General features: G+C 39.8%; 1 protein-coding gene across 1 annotated transcript; it reads right to left on the bottom strand.

The window, feature by feature from the left end:
- Window positions 1-14,455: 14,455 nt before the first annotated feature.
- Window positions 14,456-15,183, bottom strand: LOC120287342 (probable LRR receptor-like serine/threonine-protein kinase At3g47570). The gene is made up of 2 exons (XM_039300122.1): window positions 14,649-15,183; window positions 14,456-14,511 (listed from the first exon to the last, which is right to left on the bottom strand). The coding sequence occupies exons 1-2, from the start codon at window positions 15,181-15,183 to the stop codon at window positions 14,456-14,458; spliced, it is 591 nt and encodes a 196-aa protein (XP_039156056.1).
- Between the last annotated feature and the right edge of the window lie 7,086 nt (window positions 15,184-22,269).

Here is a 22,269-nt window from a genome sequence, read left to right as displayed (position 1 = left end):
TAACTAACACATTTGATTAAAAAAAAAAAAAGTCAACATCTTGATGGGTTTTCCAGCTTGCAAATGGTGTGGTCTTTTAGGAATCAAAGAAGCAAACACGTATAGCCCAGTCAATGATGGAATTTGAATTTATATTACTATCGGTAATAGTAGAGAGGCTGAATAGTTGTGGAATTTGCTATTAGATATAGAGTTGTGGCCACAACTAATGGTAGCCATATCTTTACGTTGTGATAGTGAGATAACTATGTCTAGGGCATACAATTAAATATGCAATGGAAAATCTAAACATATTAGTTTGTGACATGAGTATGTTTGATGATTAATTATGGATGGAATTATTTTAGTAGTTTATGTTCGAACAAATGATAACTTGGTTGATCCTTTCACTAAGAGACTCTCAGGAGGTTCAATAAGTAGTATTGCCAAGGGAATGGGTCTTAGACCAATTGATAATCGTCAAACATAGTGGAAACCCAACTTGTTATTTCTAACAAAATTATTAAAGTTAAATAGGTAATAATAAGCCATTGTAACTTGACGGTGATCAAGTATTAGGGCACAAGGTATGTACTCATGGAAAGTTAGGGGGGTGAGCATAAGAAAAAACTCTTGCGAAGTTCAAGGTTTGAGCAAGGCAATGCTAGGTTAACAAACCTAGAAACTTCACCTATACGAACATAATAAGTGGTGCCGCTTTTAACAAAAGTCGGATGAACTTTTGTAAATGTTCATGATAGTAGGAAGAGCACAAGGCTATAAAAGTGCTTAGGCATAAGACTTTTTTTAATCAAATGTGTATAAATTTATACGTGAGATAATTTGATTAATAAGTGAAATCATGGTTCGAAGTTTTATTTACCACTGATTTCGTTAATGGAATTATTTACACTAATTGAAGGTTCAAATCTTAATAGATATCTTCTTGTATGTATGAATTTATATAAATTAGTGTAGATAACAAACTAAGTGGGGGATTGTTAAAATAATATGTTATCATAAAAGAGGTGTCTCTTAATTAAGAGATGGCGTGCCTCTTAGTTAAAAGATGACATGGCTCTTGGTTATGAAAACGGATGATTTTTTATCTTAAAAGGAGGTTATCGGTAATTATGAAAAGAAGTTATTCTTGATATGAAAAGTGGTGATGGTTGGGGATAAGATACTTATTCCCAAGAGATACGTTGATTGGTTATTCATAAATAGAGACTAATTCACATATTATTTATAATAACCACAATTGTTCATAAATGCTTCTTTTTCAGAATTATTTCTTCTTCTTTTTTCATATATGCAACTTTAACATATTCAAAGTGAAATTCCAAGAGAGAATTAAGTAATTGCTTAACTCAATTCTCTACGGTTTTGGTATATATCTTGAAGGTATATTTGTTTTACACCTGGTAGCAATAATAGTGGCGGAAAATAATAACTTAAAGATAGTGATTGTCATCACGCAATTAAAGCATCAAATGATCTATTCCTACTTCTATATCTTCATTAGCAATTAAATTTCCCCAACAATGCCCGCAAAGCATATTCGCGGGTTGCTTGTGCTACTATTGCAAAGGCAGCAATTACAAGATGCACTTGGACTATGTGAAGGCTGAAGCAATGGAAGCATTGAAAGATAACGAAGGAGATGAGATTGAAGACATAACGCTTATGATGATGAAGCTTCAGCATCGGATGAAAATGCTGTCCATGCTTGCTAGTATGGTCTCCTCTTCCCTTGATGAAGCCAAACTTTGCTAACATTAAGGATGCGTAAAATAACCATTCTATTTCGACCAGATCTATTTTTCTATTCCCGAGAACATACTTGAAATAGAAATCTGTATGGTAACGCAATTTCATTTTTATATTTCTTAAGCAAATTTTTAGTCTATAAATAGGTTTAGAACAAAATTGAAAAGTAAAAATTTTATACTTTTCTATTTTTACCTTTCTATTTTTGGAATAGAAACGAGAAATAAAAACTCTTCTCATTACTCGCTCTCGCTACTAATCGCCGCTCATCTACCGCTACCAAGCTCGCCATGCCCATTGCCATCTTTGCCCATCCTCTGCCGTCCTCCATCGTCTTTTGTCGTTGTTCACCAGTCGGTTGGGAGGGAGAAATTTTGCGTCATTATCAAACGAATACTTGTTCTTGGAAGAGAATTTTGTGTCATTATCAAACGTGTATTTTTACTTAGAAACTCATATAGATAATAGAAATTTTAAAAAAAAAATGTATTTCTAGCAAAAAATTGTGTCCATAAACAAAATGGTTATCATTCGCACCTTGAGCGAAAAAGCTATTCACTCCAAGCTGAGCTTGATGTCATTGAATTCCACTTCTTGAATTTTCTTAAACTTGAATTTCGTGGCTTGTTATGGTATTGTTTCATGTGGAGTTGTCATTAACTCTTTTGGTGATTTTTGGTCACCAAGTTCCAATTACGTCCTTGTTTACTATAATTTGATGATTCAGATACTTGTACCGTTTCATTGTGGTCCTCTGGGTTTCCTATATTAGCTGTGACATCTCAGATTTTCGATCCCGTTTTCTACTGAATAAATTGGGCATGTCATTGATGTGCCTATAGGGCTATTCTCAGAGCTAATCACTCTCGAGATAACTAGATTATCTTGGGAATTTATTAGGAAATTTTAAGGCAATAGACTTGAGAATTCGACCAGGAATTGGCTTCTCGATCGTGTTCATCTTTAGAGACCATTACGGCACAGTTAAAAATCGATTTGAGATCAGAGATAGGTTGGTTCGACTAAGATGTGTGGCTAATCGTGGGTGACACCACTAAATTGGAAAATTCTCGTCGGCCGGCACTAGACTGATTTTCTTATTATTTTGGTACCATTTGTGTTCGTATTTAAATCTTCGAGATTTTCACGACAACCGAGAGTCGCCAATATGTCGAGTGGGTTCATTGTGGCTCGAAGAAAATCGACCACGGGTCATTTGTACTAAAAAAATTCTGAAAGTTATCCAGTAGCCTAGGTCACGCTAAAAACGCGTCGAATGGAAATTAACCGCCAATTCAAGTCCGATCTTAGAAATTGAATATTCTGTCATGTCACAATAAATTCTAGGAGCGTCGACTCAGTCTCAGAAGATTTTTCTGCAACCTGAGACTTTTTGGGAAAAAGTCATCCTAGGGCCGTTTTTGTCCATAAAAAAGCCAAGACTGTTTTTTATTGCAAAATTGAGAAGCAAGTAAGATCAATTGGTGAGGAAAAAAATACCAATTTGATCTTTGAGGTGTCAATTGAATTTGTGAGGGCTAAATGAGATTGATTTGAGTAAGAATATTTGTCCAATTGAAGACAAAGCCCATGAAATTCGTATGCGTAAGATGTGCCTTGGTGGCTGAAGGAGACCTATGGAAAGTGTGGGTGGTGTAGGTTGGTCAAGGGAACATTTGTGTGGAAAAAAAATGGCTTGTGGAGCCCTTGTCCCCCATCTCTCCCTCTCTCCCCCATCTACCACCCAAGACTCCTTCCTCCTCCATCCAATCACAGAGGAGAGGAGTTGAGATCGTCGGAACAGCCAGCAAGCTGAGGAGCCGCCTCATGCCGCCGTTTGCACCGCCGCACGCCGTCCTCGCCTCGCGCGCACACCACTGTCACTACTCCGCCTAGCTGCGCGTCCCAGCCATCGTCCGCCTCTATCCATGCACCCAGGTGGCTGTCCAGCCGTCGTGAGTGGCTGTGGAAGCTCGCCGGAGCCGCCGTTCAACTCATAGAGCACCCTAGCTGCCTCTACTGGTCTTGCTTCACCATAACCAGCTTGTTTACTCTGTTTTGTAGCTCAAAACAGAGGCTGATTTTGTGGGTTTTCCAGCAAGCTTTAGGCCCGTTTTGAGGTGGTTCCGGGCCTCGAAAGTTTGGCCCGCTTTGAAGGAAGTCGGTTCCCGTTGCGTTCCCGACGTTTTGAACCAGACGGATTGCTAAACAAGTGAGTTTAACTCACTAAACCTCGCTTAGTAGGTTAATAATGCTTAGGGGCTGATTAGATTAAGTTAAGTATGGTTAGGTGGTTAGTTAGATTAGATTAGCGAAATTTAATTAATTGCCAACGCATGTTAAGTGAATAGTCAATGCAATTTTCGAGTAAATAGACTCTAGTATTTATCTAGAGTGACTCGGAAATTTTCCAGGTCCGTTTCAGCATCCAATTAGGTATTACGGGACTAAGTTGGATTTTTAGCATTTATTTAATAATTTTCGTAATTATTTAATTAATTAATTATTTTTCGAAAATTAGACCGGGATAGTCGGCGACCGGAATTTTATGTGGATTAGATTAGCGTAGTACTCTCGTTTATTTATTCGAGCTTCAATTTGAGTTGAATTGAATTAATTGTGATTTTAGGATTTATTCCTAAATTAATTTTGGTAATTGATTGAAAAATAACTGGGCGTCGATTGACAATGCCAAAAATATTTTGGTGGACTACATAAAATGGTGGGATTTGTGGAAAGAAAATTATGGTATTTTGGCTAAAGCCGACCGTGTACCTACACACGGCTATTTTATCGGGAATGATAAAAATGTTGAATTGATTGTGATGGTATACTATATCAGTCTACGGGCGATATGTTAACTTAGCAGAGAGTAGTATACCGGTATACTATATCATCATACGGGCTCTAATATGGCAGTTTAGCAAGGAGCAGTATACCTTATCAGTTTAGATTGAGTATGTCGGTATACTATATCATCCTACGGGCTCTGATATGACAGCTTAGCAGAAAGTAGTATACCTTATCAACTTAGATTGAGTGTTGTCGGTATACTATATCAGCCTAAGGGCGATATGGCAGTTTAGCAGAGAGCAGTATACCCGATCATCTTAGAAGCAAGCTATACTACCTATTTATCAGCTTAGCAGTGAGCAGTCCTGATATAAGTGGACTTAATAGATAGTATGAGATGAGCCGACCAAGAAAAGGGTCGTGGTGACATGTAATCGACTAGGTCAATTAATCAATGATTTGATATATTGTTGTGAACTGATTGATTAGGTGCCTATTCGAACTGTGTTGAATTGCTGGTGGAATCTGAGGCCAAGGTAAGTCATTTGACCCGTGTTGTGCTTAGGCAACCCTTATGGCGTATTGGCTTTCTAATCGAGTCTTGGGGGGTAGAACTCGTTGAGACGTTGTCTCACCCCGTTGTGGGTTAACATTTCAAGCCCCTAGATGGCAGTACCTCCGCCTCCTCGTCCTCCCATGCACTTTGGAATACCTGAGGATATCACCGAGATAGAAATTCATTTTCTGATACACCCCCACCCTGAAAGCTTGGAATATGTACTAGCAAAATCCACGATCGAGGTTGATGTGGGTGGACCCAATAATGTACCCCATGAGTACCGGGCGTGGTATCGTGAGTATCACGATGGGCGAAGGGAGGGTCTCATACTGGAAGGTAATGTACCCCTATTCATTTTAAAGGAAGCGTTTGGGAAAGGGACGGTGTCATGTCTCGATCCTCGGGCACGCACCCATCCCTTACCTGGTCGATTAATAGTGACGTCCCAGAACGCATCGCCGACCCTTTCATTTTATAATACGCATGTGGAAGCTGATATAAATCCCTAGACAATAAAACTATGTGATAGGAAAATAGGGCCGCAAATTTTGACACCAACACAATCCTTTTTATAAACAAACAGGTACATATATATTGTCAAGTTGTTTACAAAACTATTGGCTCAACAAAAAGGAACTATCCTATGACCCTCTGGTCAAGCATGTTCGCCAATCTTCGATCTCCACTTTCCCCAAACCTCGAGGCTTCTGGTCCTCCACCAACACCACCTAAGGACTTGAAAATGATTATTCAATAACCAGTGAGATAATGTCTCAGCAAGTTCTACTCCCTAAAACCCGATTAGGAAACCAATATGTCATAAGGGTTGCCTAAGTACAACACAGGTCAAAGGGCTTACCTTGGCCTCAGTTCCTTCCTACAAGTCAGTATATATCAGATTTACAGGAACCACATCAATTCACAACATCAGATCAAATCATTGATCAATCGACCTAGTCAATTACATGTCAAGCAGACCATTTCCCGGTCATCTCAATTAATACTATCTATAAGTCTGATCATACCTAGGACTGCTTATTATAAGCCGATAATAGATAGTATAGCTTGCCAGAAGCTGCCTCAAATACTGAGAAAATATACTGTGTGTGTGTGTGTGTGTGTGTGTGTGTGTGTGTGTGTGTGCTCGCCAAGAGTTACCTCAATTTCTGATATAGTATATTATATATGCTCGCCAGAAGTTACCAGACATACTTTCATAATATGCTGAGAATTATATATGCTAACCAGAAGCTGCCAGATCCACTGATTCGCTAATCTAATATGCTCGCCAGAAGCTGCCAGTCATACTTTCATAGTATGCTGATAAATGTATATATATATATATATATACTCGCCAGAAGCTGCCAAATCCACTAATCTGCTAATCTAATATACTCACCAAAAGCTGCCAGCCATATTTTCATAGTATGTTGATAAATGTATAAATATATGCTCGTCAAAAGCTGTCAGATCTACTAATCCACTAATCTAATATGCTCACCAGAAGCTGCCAACCATACTTTCATAGTATGCTGATAATTGATCATTTAATTAATTCACTATTTTTATCCTTCCTGATAAAAATACCCGTGCCTGGTACACGGTCGACCTTAACTAAAATATAAGATTTTCCTTTCCACAAATCTTACATTTATCTATAATCCACCAAAACATTTTGGCGCTATCAACCGACACCCGGTTATTTTCCAATTAATTATCAAAATTAATTAATTTTAGGAAAATAATCCTATAATAACAGATAATTCATTTCAGCTCAAAATAAAGCTCAATTAAATAAATAGACTGCACCACAATAATCAGTATAAAATTCCGGTCGTCAACCATCCCGGTCTAATTTTCGAAAAATAATTAAATAATTACAAAAATTATTAAATAATTGCAATAAATCCAGTTTAGGCTGTAATGCCTAATTGGATGCCGAAACGAGCCTAGAAAATTACCGAGACTCGTTCAATAAATAATAGACATGTCTACTTACTAACTACGCTAACCAATTGCCTAACATGCATCGGTAAGTCTCTAATTTAATTACTCTAATCTAATCTATCAACCTAATTGCACTTAATTAAATCTAATCAATCCATAAACATCATTAGCATACTAAGTGAGGATTAGTGAGCAAAACTCACTTGTTCAACGAGCGGTTCGGTGCAAAACGATGGGAACGTCGCGGGGCTCGACTTTCCTCAAGGCGGGCCTAGTAACCGAGGCTCGGGGACCACCTCCAAACGGGCCTTGAAGGTGGTTGGATACCCACAGACTCAGCCTCTGTTTTGAGCTGCAAAAACAAGGAAACAAGGTTGGTTAGGCACGCTTCGCTTGCTAGATCGCAAAAAGGAAACCAGCGGCTTCAACGGCGAAAACGGGCCGATCGGAGCTCCGGCGAGTGGGTGGTCAGCAATCGGTGACTCCCGGGGTCAAGGGGGGGGATGTGCTGGTGGTTGGGATAGGCAAATGAAGGGTCGGAGTTGAGAGAAACTCGCGAAAAACGCAAAACAGTGCAGGCGGGCAGGGGACCGATGGACCGGCAACCGACGGCTTGCGACGGCCATACGGGACGGCCGGCGGCTCCGTTCTAGGTGATATCAAGCTTGATGGAACGGTCTGGATGTCCTCATCATGGTGATGGGTGGCTTGTTCATTGATTCATCTGGGAAGACCACTTTCAACTCAGATCTTTGGCGAAAGGTCAGCTAGAGCGGAAACCGGCAGAAGTGAAAATAAAGGAGGAAAACGGTTCAGTGGCTTGCTGGCTGTCTTCCTTGGCTGTTGGTATGTTGAGCAGGGCAAGGGGGAGAGAGAGATGGCTTGGATGGCAATGAGGGAGAGAGAGGAATGAGTGAGGGGCAAGTTTGGCTTGGTAGGGTCTCTTTGGCCAATTTTTCCACACAAATATCTCCTTTGACTCATTCTAGGCCATGCACTCTTCCTTGGCTGCCATTGAGCCACACATACACTCCTCACAACCCTTGAGATAGTCCAATTTTGCTAGGGCATGGGGGAGCTATGAATTCCCCACATTTTGGCTTCAATTGGACATCAATTCTCTCTTGACTCACTCTCAATTGGCTCTCATAAATTCAATCCACCTACCATCGGTCATCTCGATATTTTTCCTCACCCATACATCCATCATGCTCTCAAATTTTGCGACCAAAAACAACCTTCGGCTTTTTCTGCACCAAAACTGACCCTATGACAACTTTTTCCCAAAAAGTCTCGGGTTGCAGAAAATTCTTCTGAGACTGAGTCGACACTCCTATAATTCATTGTGATATGACAAAAACTTCAATTTCTGAAATCGGATTTGAATTCGCGGTTAATTTCCATTCAGCACGTTTTTAGCGGGACCTAAGCTACCGGATAACTTTCAAAACTTTTTAGTGCAAAAGACCCATGGTCGATTTTCTTCAAGCCACAATGAACCCACTCGACATATTGGCGACTCTCGATTGTTGTGAAAATCTCGATGATTCAAATACAGACATAGAATACCAAAATGATATAAAAATCAGTCTAGTGTCGGCCGACAAGAATTTTCCAATTTAGTGGTGCCACCCACGATTAGCTACACATCTTAGTCGAACCGACCTATCTTTGATCTCTAATCAATTTATGTCTGTGCTGTAATGATCTCTGCAGATGAACACGGTCGAGCAGCCAATTCCTGGTCGAATTCTCAAGTCTATTTGCCTTAAAATCCTTAATGGCTTTCCTAGATAGGCTAGTTATCTCGAGAGTGATCAGCTCTGAGAACAGCCCTATAGACGCGTCAATAAAATGCCCGATTTATTCAGTAGAAAACAGGATCGAAAATCTGGGATGTCACAGACGGTGGATCCTAAGGATGGATCGGTGGTGGATGCAAAGGATCCCAAGCTCGGCGATCCTGAATCTCATGTATACTCTAACGTGAGTTCTAGCTGGAGTGTCGAAGAAGGAGTAATCGAGGAAGAGGAGAAGGAACCTAAGGAGGACCCTAAAGAGGAGGACCCTGAAGAGGACCCTGAAGAAGAACCAGAGGAGGACTCAAAAGAGGACCCCGAGGAGGATCTGGAGTATGATCCAGATGAGGACTGAGACCCCACCCTGTTTTGCAAACCCCGAGTTGTGAACCTATGTATGATAGATCCGACTTTTGTTAATAGTATTGCATTATATATTATGAGGTTTGTTCTGTATAAAAGTGTGGTTGTGGTCTTTCGGTTGTGAAAAATATGGCCCTACTTTTCTATCACATTGTTTTATTATCTGGGGATTTTCTATATGCTTCCGCATGCGTAGTAAAATGAATGAGTCAGTGATGCATCCTGGGACGTGCTATTTAATCGATCAAGCAGGGATGGGCGCATGCCCGAGGATCGGGGCGCAACATTAGCTCCCATTATCTTTTTCAGAATTATGAAATGGATTGGACATCATGAAGAATCTATTTAAGAAGATCTCTGACATTATGTATCAACTATGTATGTGATTAGCTCTGAGACTAAAGAAACAGCTGCAAGGAAAGTCACATAGGATAATAGAAAGTAGGCAGAATTGTACTGTCAAGCTCTACCTGAAAATTTCCCAATAAGTTGGTAACATTCCTGCTTAGTGCATTGATGAAATTACAATTTTGATCTCCAAATTTCTTTACAATCATAGCAGGATGATAAAATATTTATATACATAGCCTTTGTTGAGAACGCACGATAACCTTAAGCATGCCGCTCAGAAAAATAACTGCCCACCGAAAAGGAGATGATCGATCCGGTTTATTGCTTATGATCAATCACAAATGACCGGCTGAAAGTGCGCGCAATGATCATTAATGCAGAAATGCAAGTCGATGCACGTACAGCTGCCCAAGCAAAAAGATCTATGTGTTTATAAGCAAAATTGCTGATTCAGAGGGAGAGCCGTCATTACACTTGAAAGGGAAACTTATCCCGGAACCTGACAAGATAGCAGCACCATGTACATGGAGGAGACAGAGACCAGCAATCTTCCACTGATGATGGTGATAAGAGACAGGAGATCGCTTTGAAGAAGACAATGCAAATCGAATTGCCATGATCACCAAAGCTTCCAAAAGATTATGTTTTACTGAGAAAGGAGCTCCTTCATCATGTTTAAGTGAGCACTGTTCGAAAGTTATGACACTCATACTGTTCTTATCCCGAATTTTACCGAGTTAATTGCATATAGGAATAGCTTCTTGAGGCTCAAAGGACTTTTCAGAGTTTTTTAAGACTAAAACCACGTCCTATGACATGAAAATAAATATTCCATGTATCACAACACCACAAACGGCAAAGAATCGTGCCAAAAGCTTAGCAGAGTTAATATAGTGCCAACTATAGACAGAAAGCTCACATATTAAACGTGTACTGGAAAACATATAGTTTATCCGCTTAACTCCTTTTCACAAAGTTAAGACTTTTGAAAAATCGCAGCCAAAACAAGCATTTATTTCTACGGCAACTTCTCTTTCGCAAAGAGAGAAGGCATTACTTCCACAGGTGGATGTCTCGCCCTATTCTCAAAATAGCCATCCAGACGCCAAAAAGTGTCTGTACTCCGCATTCGCAAATGCCAATGAAGAAGTCAACCACGATCGATCTCAGATGCACATGCAATTGCTAAAGCATGAAATCGAAAGAGAATCTGGGACTATCATAGCATTGAAAGAGTAAGGCCAAATTTCATTGTTGTTGAAAATAAGCAAGCAATGTCATCAGACAAGACATCAAAACGAGCATTCATGGACATTAAACAGTTGAATCTCTCAGCCAAAGTTCGCACATCAAAAGACCGATCAAGCAGATTTGTCGGCCCAGAGATCAATAAAGAAGAGATGCAACAGAAAAGACGTTGGCACTTCCAGCAAGTAACAGCAGTCCCTCCAATTGCTCTGCCACAAGCGCAAAATATTCTTCAATCAGCACAGAATCAACTGCTCCGCTATAACTGGAAACAATGGTGTTATTCTTTCTACCCTGAACGAAAGTTTCCTGTACCACGAGGTTCATAGGGACGATCTGATTATAGAAGTCATTTCCTGATCCTCCTCGAATACCATAATCCCTATTGCCCCCGCCAGATCGATCACCATTTCGATCAGGACCATAGCGCCCACCACCACCACATCCTTCACCTCCATGACTGTCGTCCCTCCCCCCATACCTACCTCCTCTGTCCCTTTCACTAGGACACTCCTTGGCAAAATGCCCGGGCTCGCCCCACTAAAAGCACTCTCCACCTCCATGTCCACCACCATAGTCTCGATTAGGGCCACGATCAAGACCACGGTCATGACTACAATTACGATCTTGGTCTCTACCTGAACCTTGAGGATGAGCTTTTTCCACAATGATATTTCTCCCATCCAAGTCCAACCCATTCACAGCCTCAACAGCCTCATCAAAAGTTACAAAATCAAATCCATGAGAGTGTCCAGAGAAATTGTCAACCACCACCTGCATTAAAAATATTATTCTCGTAGTTGGTTTGTATTATATGACAGGGTTCATTACATATATTATCCTAAACTTTGCTCCTCATATCAAACACTCAATTCTCATATTTCAAAACTACAATTATCATTCCCACTCTTTTTCTTCTTTGTGTGTGTGTGTGTGGATTTCAAGTTGTATCTCCCACCCATACATATTTATGGGTAAAAGTACAACTCAAGTGCTAAAACTTGGCATAATAAGACACTTGAGTACCAAAAGTTAGGAAAATGTCACTTAAGTGCCACTTTTTTTAGAAATGGGACACTTGATTGCTACCTCCAACGAATCCCGCTGGAAATCCTACGTGAAATTTTTTATTAATTTTCTCACCCATGTGACTCGCCGGAGAGCTGACTCAGTAAAGAAACACAAAAACAACTTTGTTTTGTTGCAGATTTGAATTTTAATATTAAAAATTAATTAAATTATTTATTAAAAAAAAAGAGGAAGGAAGAAGATGAATAGTGCGGGAGGTTAAGGGTTCAGTCCTCGCCACCACTGCCTAATTGCCGTTGTTAGGAAGGGCCGCTGACGATGGCAGGAGGGTCAATTGGGGTCGCTGGGCCATGGCTAGGGGCTGACGACCTCGGTTGACTAGAGGCAAGGGCCTGTGAGCCTTGCCTAGATCTAAGGTGAGGGTCGCAGCCCTCTTGCAAATTCGATGAGGGTCGCCGGCTCTTGCCCGGCCGGGCTAATGGCTGCCGCTAGCCGGGGATCGCCCGAGCAGGCGGCAGCCCTAGGGCCAACGACCTCGTTGAATCTAGGGAGGGCAAGCCCCAACGAGCAACACCCATTGGCCAGGTCAGGCAAGGGCTAGCGACCCTCGTTAGATTTGGAGGAGGGCCGCAACCCTTGCCCTAGATCTGGGCGAGGGCTCATAGGCCCTTGCCTCTGGTCAACCGGGGTCATTAGCCCCTGGTCGGGGCCTAGCGACCCTTCCCCACTGTCGGCAACCTTCCCGACGACGGCGGGGAGGCTACGGCGGCAAGGGCTAAGCCTTCAATTGCTTGCAACTCAACCATCATCTTCCTTCTTTTTAAAAAAAAAAAAAAATTGTACTAAATTTAATTAAATTAATTTTTATATTAATTATTTACCCACATCAAAGCAACAAAACGACGTTATTTTTGCACTTGTTTAGCCACGTCAGAGTGCAAAACGACGTCATTTTGCACTTGCCTTGCCAGAAAATCGCCACGTCAATATTTTGGCAAGATTTTTTTGCCGTTGGCACTTATGATTCATTTTGCTCCGATTTTGACACTTAAGTTTCAATTTTCTAACTTTTGGTACTTAAATATCCTTCTGTGCCAAGTTTTGGCACTTCAAGTATCCAACACTCCATATTTATGGAATTATCCCATCTTCAATGTTGAATTCCACTTTTTAGGTGCAAATCTCAAGCGTGCATAAGGGCAAATAGGTCCATTTAGGTTGGGGAGATGCACAATGTGGTTTGGAAATGTAAGGAGGGTACTTGATAGGAAGAGTAAAATCAAGGATGGTTTTTGCAATTACGCTTATATGATGTTGATATGCTTACTTCATCACCACATTATCTTATCAAGGATAGTAATGATACCAAATAAAAATGCAGCAAAGAAACATCTCGTGTTTCAAATGAGAAAAGCTTAGGTTTCTGGGGTTAATTGATCCTAAGCATGCCAACTAACCATAAGGTTAGAGCAATTATCGTCCATACTTACTGAACTAGACCTTTATGAAGATAGAGGACCAATCCAAAACTTGGTGAGTTCAGCCAATGAACGAGTATCAACTCTGATCCATTTACAAAGCAAGACTACTAGCCTCTAAAACTACCTAAGAGATATTTCATTCAAATCCGCATCTAAGAGTTCAGCAAGAATAAGTAACAGGGATTCTTAGAGTTTAAAACTACCTTTAAAATTAGATTGTTCAGTCAAATCGGGTACCACAATTCAGTCTCCGTCGCCACGAATATGGTTTTTCCACGAGAAAAGCTAGCACAAGGAACATATTGTATCCTTCACAATTTGCCCCTTTTTCCCTAGCTGGGCTCTCGGGGTTTCAAATTGATAAATCAATACAATACCATGCATAAGTTTAGTCAGAACAAACAGGCCAAGTTTGCGAGAGAGAGAGAGAGAGAGAGAGAGAGATCCATATTACTAGATGTCTGGAGGTACGTATATTAGTAGCCATGCTTTTGTGATTTTTTGTTTTGTTACATTTTCTTGGTGCAACTCTCAAACAGGTTACACTTTCTATCTCTTGGGCAAGAGCAAAATAAAGTACATTCATATACATTTATATTTCACAAAGCTAAAGGACAGTGATCTTTTGCTTAAGACAACGTAAGCTATTTTGATCGTCCTTTGATTGCTAAGTCATTAGTCTCCATCACTTGTAGTTTGCTGTCGGCGGATTCAAATTGTTTGTGAATGGCCAAATTCCACATCCTATTCCAAAAAAAGCAATGACCGTGATGACCACATGACTCCATATGAAATTCAGATTTTACATCAACTAGATAATGACAATGAACTCGAGAAGTTTCTTCCTGATTCCTTCAAGTTTGGTCAATGCATTGCCGATGTCCATTCGTTCCCTCGAAGACTCAGAAGAGCAAGTGACTCCTATTTCAATGATCGAAACCAAACCCTCCAGAGTACTAAACCAGCTTTTGTTCTCGCCATCTGGAGCAATGGTTTGTCTTTTCTTTGCCTCCTGGTGTTCTTGAAGCAAAACAAGATTGATTGCCTTTTCCACTCAGTATGCTAGAGTTGCATTTGTGAAGCGGTGAAGGTATTTGCAAACATGTCATCGGTCGGCCTCTTGCTTGTGAACATCTCTAAAATGAGGACTCCAAAGCTATGCACATCTCCACCACAATTCCCGAGCCATACTCTATAATAGTCAACAGAGTGTAGTGATGCATAGTGAGTAATTGAGATTGAAATATAGTCTTGGTGATGTTTCAAGTTTATGCCTTTTTGTCCAAGAATCGGTCTCAAATTCAAAAGACCTAACTGCTGCATCATTACCTGTGGCTACGTAGCCAAAAGACCTTTTTACTCCGATAGAGCTTGATTGATTGGCTAGTTGCATATGTGTTGCTTCTAGGAGGAACTTGGCAAGCCCAGAATTGCCTATATGCCTAGTCATTTCATCATCAAGAAGGACATTGCTTGGCTTTAGATCACAAAGAACTATCGGTGTTTCACAGTGATGATGAAGATAATCTAGTGCATAAGCAACATTGGTGGCAATATTCACTCTCTCAAGTAGACTCAACTTACTTCTCGCTGTATTTTGCGATGCAGTTGGGTGCAACCATTCGTCCAAGTTCTTGTTCGACATGAATTCATAAACCAATGCATTGAAATCATTTCCATTAAAATTAACCCTAGAACATGTGAGTACCTTCAGAAGATAACAGTGTCGGATTCTTCTCAAGGCCTCACACTCGGCTATGAAGCTCTTGTAAGCTCTGTGACATGTAAAGTTGAGAATCTTGATGGCCACGATCAACTGAGTCTGAACAAGAAGTCCTTTATACATGAATCCAAAACTACCCATACCGAATAGATTGGTGGGTGAGAATCCACCTATCGCTTTCAGTAGACTATGATAAGAAACTTGCAAATGCCTATCTTTAGAAGAGCTTGTAGGCTACTCCTACAAGAGCAAAGAATGTGGATATCACGATTTTTGCAATTCTACTTATTCTTGTCCGTTTTGATTCTTTGTAGTCACATTTGGGCAGTCGAAAATCTGGAAGACCCTATAAAGCCTCTCGTCTCCAACAACAAAAGTTGAAATGGCACTTCCGAAAACTCCTCTTGTAGGCAATGCGCCCTCGAAATTCAAATTGTTGTGTGATAGGCTCAGATTCGTCAAATTCAGCGACTCTAGATATTCCGAATTTGGCTAGGCAATCGGTTGTTGAAAACATTTGAAACTTGAAGGCCTCTCATGGAACTCATTGTCAATGGTAGGGGTCCTTCTAGAAAGTTATCTTATATGTATATGAGTTCCGTAAATGTACAACTGTCGATACTACTTGGGATCTGTTGAGATAATTTGTTCCTGTTAAGACGTAATTCGCCTAGATTTTGCAATTTTCGAACTTCTCTTGAAAGGGAGTTAGTAAGATTATTTTGAGACAAGTTGAGAGAAATCAACAAAGATGAAAGGCCCACAATTTCCGAGGGTATGTTACTGCTAAGGTCGTTGGTCAAAAGGTCCAAGGGAAATAGATTCTAGCAGTTTCCTAGAGATGATAGTATCGAGCCTCAGAGATTATTGCCGTACAAGTACAATTTGGTTAACATTCTTAAATTTCCGATAGATTTTGGTTTTTGCCCCGAGAAATTATTTTGGGAGAAATCCAGAATCTTCATTTTGTTCAAATTTCCTATCTCAGAAGGAATGTTTCCAGAGATCTTATTGTGCCACATTTGCATCATCTCCAAATTGATGAGATATTTAATTCCGGAAGGTAAAGTTCCATAAATATGATTGAAACCTAACCATAATTCCGAAATTATTGATCGCTATAGCCAATTTTTCCAAGTTTGTGGAATTTGTTAAAGATCAAACGAAGTCCAATCACTAGATTGTCCACTTCCCAAGTTGTTGCCATCGATGTTAAAATAATAGAGTCCTCTTATCTTTGACAAAGAAGGAACTTTCTCGGTAAAGTTGTTTGACGCTATTTCCAAATGACCCAGTTTGGAGGCGTTGGATATCGACTCAAGAATCAGTCCGGTGAGGCGGTTGTCATTCAAATGGATATCCTTGAGATTCGGAAGAGTGAAGCCTAAGTTGCTAAGTAAGCCCTCTAATTGGTTTGCGGTCGCATAAAGGAGTGACATGGTGGATGTATTGAAAATTGAGATAGGAATCGTACCAACAAGTTTATTCCAGTTGAGAGAAAGGATGTTTAGATTTCTCAATCGGCCGAGAGTCTCCAGTATCGTACCACCAAGGTTATTTGATGCTGTTGTGAAGACTTGAAGAGAGCATATGTTTCCAATCAACGGCGGAATATTTCCCATCAAGCTGTTTGCTTGAAGTATAAGTGCTTGAACCTTGGACAAGGAGCCGAATTCTGTCGAGAAATTTCCTTCGAGTATTTTGAGGCCTAAGTTAAGAATGAGCAAATTAGAGCAATGGGAGAGATTTGAAGGGATTTATCCGCCACATGAGTTGTTATTTAGGAACCACATTTGCAACCAAAACAAATGGCCGAATTGCGGGGAAATTTCGGAACGGAAACTATTTTTTTATAGATAGACTTCCTTTAGAAAGCTCAAGTTACCAATATGAGGTGTCACAAGGTGCTTGGAGTTGAGGTCTGGAATGGAGACTCTTTGGTGTCTACGACCACATGTGACACTGTACCACTCACAAAGGTGGCTAGTATCATTCCATGAACCCAGAAAACTGTTGGGATCAGCTATTCGAGCCATGAATTCCAGCAAAGCAAGCCGATTGGTCTCGTCCCACCAATTTCTGCTGAAGCTAGGACACACCACAACAGAAGAATGATGATAGTTAAGCACGGGAATCATCTGGACAAAACCCAATCTCTATAGGGAAGGTCCATGAGGATTTGTAACAAATTATTCTTAGCTCGAGTCTCGCTAGGTGTTTGTGCGAAGCAATATCCAAATTCTATAAATGGGCTATAGAGCTTTGAATCTTTGACTATGAGTGTATTATAGAGTTTGCAGGCATCGGATTTCAGCTACTGGAAAATATTGACAATTAAGCCTTTGAAGAGATGCTACTATTTCTTTTGAATAAACTTCTAATGCGATTTGTTTGTTTATGCTTGGAATAATGATTTGTATGTAAGTTCTGTCATGAATTAACTGCTGCTTTAGAACATTCTTTTCACATATCTCTTGGCCTTATTATAGTGTTTTGGTTGAAGTTGGACAGCTGGCTAATTCAGAAGATATAAGCATTTAGATGCAATAAATTTTTGATGATATGCTAATTTCATATAATTTTGAAGTAATCATTTGTCACGCCCCGATCCTCTGAGCGCGTGCCCATCCTGGCTTGGTCGATTAAATAGCGACGTCCCAGGACGCATCGCCGACCCATTCATTTTAATGCACACGCGGAAGCAAATAAATAATCCCCAGACAACAACACAATGGGATAGAAAAGTAGGGCCACGAATTTTCGAACTAAAAACACAACCACACCTATATATATATACATAGCAAACCATGTCATATAATACAAGCTAGTCTAGTTATAGTGTCTACAAAACAGGGGAGGTTTCACAAAACTACGGATTCTAATCCTCCTCTTCATCTTCATCCACACTCCAACTGGAGCCTACCTCCGAGTACACAGGAGTTCCTAGATCTTCAAGATCAGGGTCCGCCGGGTCTACCACCGAACCTCCTAGAGGATCTACTATGCCTTTCCCAAAGGTCACTTCCAGCATGTACAGGAGAATCTCAGACTCGAGTATGGGGCCTTCCCTCTCCCCATCTCGAGCCTGACGATACCATGCTCTGTATTAATGAGATACCTTATGGGGTAAGGCCTCATCAACCCAGACCACAGATTTCACGAGCTCATAGGTCCATCCCCTGGGGCTCCCATGCAATGGAATGAAGTACTTCTGCTCGTCACCTTCTTAGGTTGACCAAAACGCTCGGGAGGAGCTGCCATCTATGGATCTGAAATGTTATCCCACAACGGGGTGAGACGACGTCTCAGCATGTTCAACCCCCTAAGGCCCGACTAGGAAGAAAATACGTGCCAAGGGCTGCCTACGCACAACACGAGTCAAATGACTCACCTTGATCTCAGTTCCTTCTTGCAAGTCGATATAATTCAAATAACCATTCAATCATTTCAACCAATCAATTCATCCAATCAGATCGAACCATCGATCAATTGACTCATTCAATACCACGTCATCAAGACCCTTCCCTGGTCTTCATAATCAATACTATCTATAAAGTCCGATCATAATCAGGACTGCTCACTCTAAGCTGATAATAGATAGTATAGTTCACTAGAAGTGCCAAATATACATCACTAATTATGCTCACCAGAAGCTGCCAGATATACTGATATAGTATACTAATTATGCTCACCATTTTTATCATACTCAATAAAAATACTCATGTGTGGGTACACGGTTGGCCTTAGCCAAAATATAATATTTTCTCACTTGAAAATCCCACTAATTTCAATAGTTTACAAATTCATTTTTGGCGTTGTAAATCGATGCCCGGTGATTTAAAATTAATTAATTTTGGGATAATTACCCACAATCACAAATCACACTCAATCAGCACAAAATAACGGTCACCGGTTATCCCGGTCTAATTTCCGGAAAATAAATAATTAATTAAATAATTACGTAAAATAATTATTAAATACAAATAAATACCACTTAGGCCGGAAAAGCCTAAATAAAAGCCAAGACGAGCCCAGAAAATTTCCGAACCACTCTAGATAAATACTAGAGCTTGTCTAGGCCCTAATTGCACTAAACTAACTACCTAACGTGCAACAACAATTAATTAAATCACTAATCTATTCTAACTATCCACCTAATCCATACTTAGTCTAAACTAATCAACCCTTAAATGTCATTAACTTACTAAGCAGGGATTAGTGAGTTAAACTCACTTGTTTAGTGATCCGCTCGGATCAAAACGATGGGGACGCGGCGAAGGGCACAAACTCCAAAGTGGGACTGCCTTTCTAGGTCCGGAAGGCCACAAAAACGGGCCAAACAGTGGCTGTAATACCCACTACTGTTTGGTGCTGTTCTTGGCTAAACAAAGCGGGACGGCGGCTGGTTGGGGGGCGAGGACAGGCGGAGGCTGCTGCAGGCTTGGCAGGCGAAGGCGGGCTTCCAGGCAGCTCCGGTGACAGCACACGGTGGCTAGTGGAGCTAGACGAAACCCCTGGACGTGCGGACAAGCAGAGACAATGCAGCTGGGACGCTGGTTTGCACGGAGGACTCGCGGGGTGCGACGAACGTGCGACGGCGACGCAACTGCTTGCGATGGCTCCGGCAAAGTTGCTCGACGGCTTTGGGGCGACTGGTTCGAATTCCTGGGCTTGCTAAGAGCTTCACACGGCAAAGATGGGGAGAGAATCAACAGAAGAAGGCAGGGGGAAGGAGGGGGACCGGTTGGCTAAGGAAGGGGCCACCATTTGGTCTTCTCTCATCTTCGTGTCCCCTTGGAAGACCCCACCACAACCTAGCTATATTCCTCTACAATTTCCAGCCACAAAATCCCTTCTAGAAGCCTTTGAATAGGTCCAATTGTTGGGTCCAAGGGGGGCACACGAATTTTGGATGGAATTGTTTCAATCCCATTCAATTCCTCTTCGAATCAATCCATTTCGGCTTCTATAAATTCTATTATCGAGCTCACAATCAAATTGATATTTTCCTCAATTGATCCTACTTGCATCCCAATTTCACAATCAAATACGACCCTCAGAATTTCCCGGTTGAAAACGAACCTATCTCAACTTTTTCCACCAAAATCTCGGTTTGCAGAAAAATCTTTGGAGACTGAGTCGACGTTCCTAAAATGACTCGTGACATGACAGAACTAATCGGATTCAAATTTGCTGTTAATTTCAATCTAGCACGATTTTAGCGTGACCTAGTCTACCAGGTAGCTTTCAGAAATTTTTAGTACAAATGACCCGTGGTCGATTTTCTTTGAACCACAATGAACCTCTTCGACACATTGGCAACTCTCGATGGTCGTGAAAATCTTGAGGTTTCGATTATGAATACAAGGTACCAAAACGACAGAAAAATTAGTCTAGTGCCGATCAACGAGAATTTTGCAATTTAGTGGAATCACCCATGTTGAGCCACACATCTCAGTCGAACCGACCTATCTCTAATCCTTGGTCGATTTTTTTTAACTATGTCGTAATGGCCTCTGCAAATGAGCACAGTCGAGTAGCCGATTCCTGGTCGAATTCCCAAGTCTATTGCATTAAAATCCCTTAATGGCTTTCCCAAATAGTCTAGTTATTTCAAGAGTGATCAACTCTGAGAATAGCCCTATAGGCGCGTCGATGAAAGGCCTGATTAATTTAATTGAAAGCAGAACTAAAAAATCTAGGATGTCACATCATTCTTTATTTTTCCTTAGGTGTAGAGACAACAATCAATGTCAATTCATAATTAGGCCAAGAAATAAGTAAGTCTATTTCAAAATTTAAAACAAGTGCAGTTTTTCAAAAAAGTTAGATGACTGTTCGTAAAATTCTAAACGTAAGTGAACGTGTCGAATAAGTAATATAATGATGAGAAAGAGTATTGTCCCATAGAGATTGATAATTAATTTTTTTGGTGACCCAAGAACCCCGAAAAAAAAATTGTCTAACGGATCAAAATAGAATTGAGAATAACTTAAAACTAAAAATCTTATAAGAAAAATTTAGAGACTAAATACAGTAAATCAATCAGTAAATCAATCGATAAATATGTCACAAAGATCAATTTCATCATAACCACTAAATATGAGTTTTAGATTGTTATGCATACAAGAATAATATCAAACATGTGATAACGGAATTTCTTAATCTATTTATTATCCTATCTCTAGCTATAGCAAACCTCTCGTTTATTAATCCACTATATCTCTATGTAAATTTAAATAAACATAAGTGAATTAAAGCTGTACAAATAATGCGGTATATTTCTATCCATATTTAATTCATGGTTATAGATTATAAGGAGTAATTGCATATTATCACTTCTCAATCTCATATATGCATATCAGATCATTCAAGTGGTGGCTAGTCACTTAAAATCATTAAGTATAATAATATATAACTAACACAAATGAAATCACTTGCATACATAAAAATCATAAAATTCACATAATCATGGTTAGGCCTAATAAAAGAAAATTAGAACATAGTAGAAGAAGAAATAAAAATATAAGTCAAACCTAGCATCTCGAATCAAAGAACAAGAATTCTATTACCATTTTGTCTTCTCTTCAAAATATTTGAAAAAACTCTTAGAACAATGAAAAACGATCTAAAAAAAAATTAAAAAAAAAAAACAAAACAAAAAAAAAAAACAACAACGGTCTATATTATCCTATTTATAGGATATATTCAAGAATCATAACACAACACAATTGCTTATTTTTTCATATAAAATCAGGGAATAAATTGTAGAATCCTTACTTTGGCATTCATCTTCCAACGCTTTTTGATTTGAATTCATAAATGACAGAATTTTCCTTTCCTTCTTTTTGCCATTTTTTCCTTATTTTATCCATATCTCATTATTCTGCATAAACAAGAAAAAATTGGGTAAATAGAAGGAAATCCAAATACTTTTTAACGAATACTGCATTGTAAAGTACTATATCTATTGCCTAAAATAGGTAAAAAAAAAAAACTCTATTTTTATAGAGTTATCAATAAACAACTCTACTTCCATTTGTCAATTACAATATATATAGATACATTTTCTATAAATTACAAATTTCGATAATATAGTTCATTTCTCTACACAATATTTAAGAAATTGTAACAGTTGTCCATTAAGTTTTTAAAAATGAAATTCATACATTTGTAATGTCCCATTTAATTCGGTTGAAATAGTGCTTTTACAGAAAAGATAACAGA

Source organism: Eucalyptus grandis, chromosome 1 (assembly GCF_016545825.1).
Source record: "Eucalyptus grandis isolate ANBG69807.140 chromosome 1, ASM1654582v1, whole genome shotgun sequence".
Classification (NCBI taxonomy): Eukaryota; Viridiplantae; Streptophyta; class Magnoliopsida; order Myrtales; family Myrtaceae; genus Eucalyptus; species Eucalyptus grandis.
This window is presented reverse-complemented; position numbering and strand designations above follow the sequence as displayed.